Consider the following 10,040-nt stretch of genomic DNA (forward strand, 5'->3'; position numbering starts at 1 on the left):
CTAAACAATGAAAACTATAAGACACTATTAAAAGAAATCGATGATGACATAAAGAAATGGAAAAATATTGCATGCACATGGATTGGAAGAATAAACATAGTTATAATGTCCATACTACCTAAAGCAATCTACAGATTCAATCGAATCCCAATCAGAATCCCAATGACATTCTTCACAGAAATAGAACAAAGAACCCTAAAATTCATATGGGGCAACAAAAGACCCTGAATTGCTAAAGCAATCCTAAGAAAAAAGAACAAAGCTGGAGGCATCACAATCCCTGACTTTAAAATATACTACAAGGCTATACTAATAAAAACAGCATGGCACTGGCATAAAAACACACACACAGGTCAATTGAACAGAACTGAAAGCCCAGAAATAAAACCACACATCTATGGATCTTTGACAAAGGAGCCAAGATCATACAATGGAGAGAGGAAAGTCTCTTCAATAAGCTGTGCTGGGAAAACCAGACAGCCACATGCAAAAGAAAGAAAGTAGACCATTATCTTTCACCATACACAAAAATTAACTCAAAATGGATTAAAGACTTGAAGCTAAGATGTGAAACCATAAAACTCCTAGAAGAAAATAGAAGTAGTGCACTCTTTGACATTGGTCTTAGAAGGATCTTTTCAAATATCATATCTACTCAGGCAAGAGAAACAAAAGAAAAAATAAATAAATGGGACTTCATCAGAATAAAGAGCTTCTGGAAGGCAAAGGAAGCCATGAACAAAATGAAAAGACAACACACCAATTCGGAGAAAATATTTACAAATCATATATCCGACGAAGGGTTAATCTCCAAAATATGAGAAGAACCTATACAACTCAACAACAAAAAGCCAAACAACCTGATCAAAAAATGGGCAGAGGACATGAACACTTTTCCAAAGAAGATATACGGGTGGCCACCAGACACATGAAAAGATGTTCAACGTCACTAATTATCAGGGAAATGCAAATCAAAACTACAATGAGATAACACCTGTTGAAAGGCTATAATTACAAAGACAAAAAACAACAAACGTTGGAGAGGATGTGGAGAAAAGGGAACCCTTATACACTGCTAGTGGGGATGCAGACTGGTGCAGCCACTATGGAAAACAGTATGGAGATTTCTCAAAAAATTAAAAATTGAAATACCACACGACCCAGCTATCCACTACTGGGTATTTATCTAAATGACTTGAAATCAACAATTCAAAGAGACTTATGCACCCCTATGTTCACTGCAGCATTATTTACAAAAGCCAAGATGTGGAGCAACCCAAGTGCCCAGCAACTGAGGACTGGATAAAGAAGACGTGGTATCTATATTCAATGGAATACTACTCAGCCATAAGAAAGACGAAATTGTCCCATCCGCAACCACATGGATCGACCTTGAGAGTATTATGGTAAGTGAAATGAGCCAGACAGAGAAAGATAAACACCATATGATTTCACTCACATGTGGAAGATAAACAAACGCATGGACAAAGAGAACAGATTATTGGTTCCCAGAGGGGAAGGGGATTGGGGGTGTGCATAAGGGGTAAGGGGGCAGATATATATAGTGACTGACAAATAATAATGTACAGCTGAAATTTTACAATCTTATAAGCTATTATGACGTCAATAAAAAATAAAATAAAAAAGATAAAAGGATACGGAAGGAAAAAATCTATCTTCAGATAAAATTTTTAAATTTTATTCATATTCCACCTACTCTAAAAACTTTTGAGACAGGTTACTTTAAAAGATATGGAAACAAAGATAATAATTAGGAGCCATGTAGTAGAGAGGGAGACTGATAATTTTATCAGAAACATAGGTTAGGGATAGTTGCTGCAATTGAATTCTGAACAAAGTACTGAGTTTCCTGGCAGTAAAAGTAAAAAGGAAATCACTTTATGAAATAAAAGGAAGTATAAACAATTTTTTTCCTGAAATTCCATACCTAGGCCTACCTTGGCATATAATAGTTAAAAAAGATTGGTTGAATAAAAGAATATAAAAATATATACATAAAAATGTATATAATAATATAAATATATATATAAAATATTTAACGAAATGGACAATGTCTTAAATGATACATTTAAAGAAGCTATGGGAAAATTAAGTGTTTTTTGGTTTTTTTTCTTTTCTCTCCTCAAATCCCCCCAGTACATAGTTGCATGTTTTTAGTTGTGGATCCTTCTAGTTGTGGTACGTGGGATGCCGCCTCAACATGGCCTGACGAGCAGTGCTATGTCTGCACCCAGGATCCAAACTGGTGAACCCCTGGGCCGCTGAAGTGGGGCACGTGAACTTAACCACTCGGCCATGGGGCCAGCCCCCCAAAATTAAGTGTTTTTAATTAAGCCCCCAATAAAAAAAGAGGGCATATTAATAGATGAATTCTACAAAGACATTCCTCTGGAAAACTAATGAAATCTAGTCTATGTGACTAATTTATTAGTGAGTCTAACTTGACACAGACACAGAACTGAGAACACACAGAAAAGTGGATAGAGGTCATTTCCTTTGGAGACACACGCACACAAGCACAAGTATCACCTGTTTCCACCTAGACTAGAATAGAACTTGAATCAACAATACATTTAAGATTGAGCTACTCTTATCATAGAAAACTTGGGGTATATGGCAAAACCAAAATTTCACTTTGAAAATTAGGAAGTTTGACTTGTGTGTTCAGATGGGCCATCCCACCCACTACAAAGCAAAGCCAAATTTTTTCTCGACTTGTGGCCCTGGATTTCTCCTAGGGCCAGGAGATTTACCCAATAGAAACCCCAGAGTTCTGCCCCCAAGGAACATGGAAGAAAAATCCTCCACAGAAAGTATGATTTTAAAAAACCAAGGGAAGTGTTCAGTATACGCTCACATCAACCAACCAACCAATCCCCAGCGCCTCCCTCTTCATTGTGCTCTACCTCACATGTTCTCAAAGCACCCAGGTGAGCGGGCAGTCAGTCACAGGGCAGCTGGCCCCGGGGCTCTGATGGGGTCTCCTCTGCACGCTCCCAGATCCCGGCAGGGTCTCAGTCCAACAACTCTCTGAAGGCCTATCCTGGCTCTCCTCTTCTAGAGGATTCCACACCTTTCCCTGGGTGCTCTTACAGAGCCTCTGGTTTTCTTAGAAGCCAAAGGAAGCTGAAGGTCCTCTAGAGCTCTGAGGCCAGTTTAAGCCCTAAATACAAATTCCACCACCTCAAACCTCCATGTATTTATCAATTAAAGTTAGTCCTCTGCATCCGGCCTACACTCAAGCTCCCATAATGGTCCTCAAGGAGACCTCAAACGCCAATTTCTCACAATTACTGGACAGCCATTGGTACCCACAGGCCTAAACAGATGACTTGTTCTAACAGTTAACGCTGGGGTTTATTAGGCACTCCTAGAACCATCTAGCAATGGTTTACAATACCTACAAGGTCACACAGAAAGAGCACAAGGCCAGGTAGCAATTAGGAAATGGGTTCTAGTCTCAGTTTGGCCACTAACTCACTTTGTGATGAGGGCAGTTATCCACCCTTCTTTGGGCTTAAGCACCCCCACTGAAGAAGATACCGCCTCTACCTAGCTGAGCTGTAACAAGAATCTAATTTTTTAAGAGATATGAAAACACTTAGAAAAGTAATTACTCCTTCCTTCATTCTATTTAAACATGTTAACACCTGCTGTATGCTAAGCATTATGCTAGGCATGGAATTCACAGTTAGTAGAGAAAACAGAAACTAAATCATTATACTTGTGATAAGCACTATGAAAGAGAGACTATACTAGGAGCGAGGAAAGCATAAATCAAGAGGCTTCACTTACTCCGAGGGCTCAAGGAAGGTTTCCCTGAGGAATCAACATCTAAACAGAGCCATAAAGAATGAGCAGAAATTAAACAGGCAAAGAAGTGTTGGAAAAGCTTCTAGCAGAGGTGCAAAGGCCGGGAAACAACATTCGAGTGTAAGGTAGAATTAAGAAATACTTAAATACCTTCTCAAAACATTTGATCTGCAACATTAAATTTTAACCCACATAATTTGCCATTTCTAAGTCCCACTCTTATAGGCTTGGATTTTTTTTTTTAATTTTCTAGTTTTCCCTAAGAAAACAATGAGACCCTAGCCCTGGTTAACTTATTTTCTACTTATATACCCATGCTTAGATGACAAAACAGATGAAGACCCACGTAGGAACAGTGGTTTGGAACACAGAATAAAATTCTGAATAATCTTGTTTTTAGGACATATTCTTAGGTACATACAGGTTCAGAATTTTTATAGTTCCCTGAAATATTTTCCACTTAAGCATATGTAACAAACCTCTATTCCTGTTTCTTTTTTTTAAAGTGAGTGCTTCAATTATCTGAGATTCACAACCATAAGACTCCTTTTATATTGATAAAATACATCAAATTTAAACAATATGATTCGTTTTTTGTAGTTCTTCTACTAGTTATCTTTTTTGTTTCAACATCCTCTGAGACAGTAGTTTTTGTAAGAGAATCATGGTCCGTGCACCTAACAGCATGTGTTTTAAGTACATTATGAATGCTTACTGAGGCTTTCCCTTTTCATAGCAAATTGAGGTGCTATGAAGATAATTAATCTGAAGATTTTTACCTTGCCCCAGATACATGTAATTTAAAGTCATTTTATGTCAACATATATTACTTATTTTCTTAAATTCTGAACCCATTAAATTGTCTCAATTTGCAAATCAGTTTCATACAGCTGCATATTGAAAGTGCTATTCAAACTCCTCTATTTCTGTTCTTCCGAAAATGTGCATAAGTACTGACTTGCCATGTTTACTGTTTCACTATAGGTTATAAGTAAAATATTACAAAGTATTATTTTAAACTTTATTCCCACTCTTCTTAGATAAATAGCTGATTCAGAAGTTTATTTATGTTGCCAAGCAGTTTAAAAACAATTTTCTTGGAGCTTTTATTAGCTTATTTCAGAAGTCCTCCTAGACAACCTAAGAGTGGCCTGGTATTCCAATGTGTGACAAAATCTGTTTCTTACGTCTTACACGAAGCAACTACCTTCAATTGCTGACATTCTACAATTGTTAGAAGTAACAGTGTATTATCTCCACAATCACAGTCATGTGTTACTGATTGTTCACAGAGGAGAAGTATCAAAATTCATTTTTAAATAGCTGCAAGATGTAATGGTTCAAACATACAGGGTTTGAGAGTACATAAAGAGATTTTACAACAAACATTAAACTTTTTAATGTTTTCATTTATGTTCTTTTGATTTAGAAGGAATAAAATCTCAATGAGAAAAAAAAATAACTCCAGGTTATAGACACATTGTACACAGTTCTTTCTAGTGACAATTTTGATTAGAAATCAAACTCATTCTTGTCCAAATACTCTGAAGAAGATATCTTGCAACATTTTGTTTGCTGTGGTAATTACTTTGACATATTTAATAAAGCAAAATCTCTCATTAGCACATCAAAAACACAACGGAAAATATCAGAGAATGATCAGAGAATGAAATAAAACTCCACTGATAATTTTCACCTTTAAGGTGCCTTTCACATTGAATGAATTCAAAAATTCTGAACAAGGGAACTACTTATTTATTATGATGCCTACATGGAAAATATTTTTCACATTGTCCTGCATCCATGATATACCCATAATATTTATTTAAACAGTTTATTAGGGGGAAAAAGTGAGAAGACAAAACAAAACAAAATCCTCCCAAGCACGCAGACAGTATGTCAAAGTCTGGAGTAAAATGCATTGGTATTTTATGCTACCAAAACAAAGTTACTTGACTGAAAAAAAAGCTTGATCATAATATTTAATCAGTACATACATATTATGGCTCATTTGAAAGCATTCTTAATTCAAGTGATTTTTTTTTAAAGCAAAACCAGTTGAATGCTTAAGTTAGTTGGCTATGAAGAAGGAAAGGTTTTCATAAAGCTCACAGGTTATTTTTTAATTAAAAGAATAAATATATTGGAATATTCATTATCTATCTCTATTTAAGATTACTAAAGGAGCGCTTAAGTTGACTCTTGATAACATGAAATATGTTAAAACAAGTTCCTCAGGAAAATAAAAATCTTAGTATTCCATCAAGATATTAATCAAGTGCAGATAACTTCAAAATATTGTTATATTCCTTTTCTCCATAAGCCAGACCATGAGTGGAAACAGGCGGCTATTTAAGAATGTCACATCCAAGTCACTTATACTTTGCTGATGACTTAGCCTAACAGTTTAGATTGATTCAATTCCATAATATATTCTATGTTGCACACTGTGGGAAGAGACAACCTGACACCAGGATACTAAAACATATTGCTCTGTATCTTAAGTGTTATTTATACTTCCATATTTCAGCATCAAATTTTAAAAATAATGTTAATCATTCTCCCTTTTTAAAAAATAGTGGTTTAGTTTAGCTGTATACATATTGCCCAGAAATTAAATATTTGTAAATAGCAAGTGTCCATTCACAAAGGCCATTGAGTTGGACCAAGAGGAACAAAACCTAAAAAGACAAGTGCATTTAAAAAATGTAACTTGCTCTAATAAGTTTAAATTAGACAGCATACATGAAACACTGTGTGTCCAGCCCTGTTCTGGGTACTCTGAGGGGTATGCACGCAAGCACACAGACATTCAGAAGAAAATTAAGCCATGTGAAACAACTGCAGAACAAAAGATTATCAACTTTGAAATGATAAAATTTTTGAAATGGAGATCAGATCAGTGGTTGCCCAGGCTTAGGGACAAGAGCAAGGTGGACTTGGGAGTAAAAGGGCAACACAAGGGATCTTTGGGGTGATGGGAAGTGTTCTGTATCTTGACTATGGTGGTGGTGGATACACACGGGATAAAACTGTATAGAACTACACACAAATAAATACAAGTAAGACTGAGGAAACCTGAATAAAATCAATGGATTTTCATCATGTCAACATCCTGGAGGTGACACTATACTACACTTTTGGGGTACATGAGATCTCTGTATTATTTCTTAGAACTGCATGTGAATCTACAATGATCTCAAAATAAAAAGTTTTTTTAAACGTTTATAAAATACACTTTCTCTATTCTAAATACACCTCCTCCACCCCCCAAATAAAAACATACAAGGAATAAACACCAAAACCCCTCCCAGTGACAAAAGAAATTACCGTCTAGCTGGAGGAGTAATTCTCCTCAAAGAAACTCAGAGCAAACATGATGTCTAAACATTGTTGCCCTGTCAACACGTTCTTAATTTTCTTTTAATTCCGTGTTAATTTAAATGAGTTTTAAAGATCGCATCCTATAAATTGAAGATTTCTCATGACACGGTAGTGACAAAATGCTATCTGACTTTGAGTTCAGACGGCAGTGGAATCATCCTTATTTAGAGAGAGAGGGGAAAAAATAACACGGACCACCATTATCTTCTCTACCAGTTTGTGTTCATGGATAGGAAGTGAATGGCACACACACATACACACTCTTCCTCTCTCTCGAGAGCCTGCAGGAGTCCCGACTGGGGGGTGGAGTGAGAGCACCATAAGGATTTCCCTACTCTGAATCTCTTGGGAAACACGCGGGCATGTCACTGCTCTTTCACTAACGCAAGACGAGAAACGACGTGTCAACCGCTCTGGAAGCGCCTTGGCGCGAGGAAGTCGAAGGCGATCCAAGGCTGCGGGGTGACCCGCAGCGGCGCCCGGAAAAAATGGGTCTGATGAGGGCAGATTCCCATTCCCGAGAAATGACTTCCAGGCAATTCGTACGGCCTTCACTTTCAACCTGACACTCGCCGGGTCGTCATAAAGATGGCAATAGGGGCGTCAGGCCCCACTTCGACCATTCTGGAAGCGTCACCCTCTTGGCCTCACCCCCAAAGACCCGCGCAAGAGGCCAGAGGCTTCTGCAGCCTTCGCGGTGGACTGGAGGAATTTAGGGACGCCGTCCTCCCCTCCCCAGCCCGCCCTTCCCCAAAACTCGGCCGGCAGGGGAGCGGGGCGACGGGGAGCCGGGGGTGAGGCGGGGACCGGGGACAGCGGGCGACGAGGAGTCGGGGACCCGGGGCGACCGGGGACTCGGGGCGGGGGGGGGGGGGGCAGGGCGAGGCGGGCGCCAGGCGGCGCAGGGCGAGGGGCGCGGCCAGGGGCCCCGAGCGCCGCGGGTTCGGGGTGCGGCTCACCCGCGTTCTGCAGCGTCTCGATGTTCTGGGGTCTGGTCGCCAGCTCGGCCACCATCTGCACGAAGTGGGTCCGGGCTTTCTGGTACTGCTCGAACACTGCGGGGAGAGGGCGGTGGGGCGGCCGCGCGCGCTGCCCGCCGTCCCCGCCGCCCCGCCGCCCGCCCGGCCGCCCGCGCCCTACCTTGCAGCACCTGCCTCTGACTCATGGCGCCGCCGCTCGCGCCCGCCGCCCGCTCCGCGCCCAGGGGCTCGTCGGCCGAGGGGGCGACCGCCGCGACGCCTGGGCCTCCGACGGCCGCCGCTCCTCTCTGTGTACCCGCGTCTCCCGGGCAACCGACCGGAACCGGAACGCGGCCGTCTCGCGGCAACGGCCAGTCCCGGGCGTGACGTCACGGCCGCGGAGCCCCGGCGCCCCGCGAGGCCGGCCCGGGGGAGTCCGCCCGCCGCCCCGCCGCAGGAGGGGCCCCGTCGAGCGTGCCCGGCCGCCCGGGCCGGGGGTCTCTGCGGACCCAGCGCGGCCCCGCAGGTTCCCGATGCGGCGCGGACTCGGGCCGGGCGGGGGAGCCCCGGCTGCGCAGCGGAGTCGGCTGGGCTTCGACGGTCAAGAGAAATCCGCCCTGTGACATCGTGACGTCTGACAAATACGCGACTGTCCGCGCAGCTTCACAGTGCAACGTTTTCCCCTTCCATCCAGCTTCTCTACGCCTGGCATTTCTGGTTGCAGGATTCCTGGAGGGTCAAGACAACCGTGTTCACACACTTAATGATGCTGTGTTGAGAGCACGGAATTAGCACTCGGAGAGATTCAATGAGAAAAGCAGACAAGGAAACAATATGATGAATGCCCTGTCTTCCCGTCACTTTGTTCCCCTAACTTTCTCCTAATTACTACCAACTTTGCTCTCTCCTCGTTTTTACGTGATTTTTACACATTTTGACTTTGGCTTTTAAATTGAGGCTTATTTTGTTGCTGAATGACATTTCCAACAGCAAGGGGGAGAGAATTTTTACCTGGAAAATTTGATTCAAATGATCTTAACCAGACTTCCCTAGCTTATATAACTTTAACTCCACCCAGTTTCTTTTAACACAGATTAAGGACTTAGTCGACCACTGGTTTCTAACTTGTCCGAAAACTGTATACTAAATGTTTCAATGACAGGTGTCAACTTTAAATGTTTCTCCCTCAGAAACTACAATCTCACCAGGTGTCAAATGAGTAGATAGTCACAGCTGCTGTGAGTAGAGCTGAAACACGAAACCTCTTGATATCTCTTCGTCAATAGAAGGGAACATGCAAACTTAGCTGGTTCTTATGTTTGGGGTGAGTCCTATATAATAATCTTTGAGATCTCGCTCTGACCGAGCCCTCTGATGAAGTCCTGATATTTGTAGAGCCCCAAATAGTTGGGGAATAGATCAGCAATCAGAGAAAGGAATAAGTATGTTCAGTCAGCTGGGTCCCTGCCACCCCCAGAACAGGTGCATGTCTTTTCCTCCAGGCATTCTGAAGTCAGGGATACCCCCAATCCCTTTACTTAACTCTAATGCCTAAGTTTCACAATGATCTCAACATTTCCCTAAGGAAACAGGTCCTTTAAAATTAAAGTTTTTGTGTGTTCCCATTTAGAGATGTGGGGGGAAACAGACTGAGCAAATAATTAAAATAGCAAATAAACCTTCATTGTAATTTTGTTTTCAGTTCCTTGTTGCATTGTGAAAAAGAAAATCCCCTTAAAACTAAAAGGTTCCATATTTGGTTTCAGTCCTTAAACAATTCAAACTCCTAAACTACCACAGCTGCCATTTTTAGTCTTTGTTTTGCTATATATTTTCTACTTTAAAAATGTTGAGATAAGAGCT

The 10,040-nt window shown here is 41.3% G+C and overlaps 1 protein-coding gene across 2 annotated transcripts in view; it reads right to left on the minus strand.

Moving 5' to 3' along the window:
* The window catches only part of SPAG6 (sperm associated antigen 6), a 66,375-nt gene extending 57,837 nt beyond the window's left edge, over window positions 1–8,538 (minus strand). Inside the window, exons 1-2 of one of the 2 annotated variants that reach the window (XM_023632241.2) lie at window positions 8,359–8,538; window positions 8,178–8,273 (exon numbers count right to left, since the gene is read on the minus strand). In XM_023632241.2, the coding sequence (XP_023488009.1) occupies window positions 8,178–8,273; window positions 8,359–8,383 (121 nt within the window). In that variant the 5' untranslated portion in view covers window positions 8,384–8,538. The remainder of the gene's footprint in view (window positions 1–8,177; window positions 8,274–8,358) is intronic. The other variant, XM_023632242.2, reaches the window with a different exon arrangement.
* Between the last annotated feature and the right edge of the window lie 1,502 nt (window positions 8,539–10,040).

This window comes from Equus caballus, chromosome 29 (genome assembly GCF_041296265.1).
Source record: "Equus caballus isolate H_3958 breed thoroughbred chromosome 29, TB-T2T, whole genome shotgun sequence".
Taxonomy (NCBI): Eukaryota; Metazoa; Chordata; class Mammalia; order Perissodactyla; family Equidae; genus Equus; species Equus caballus.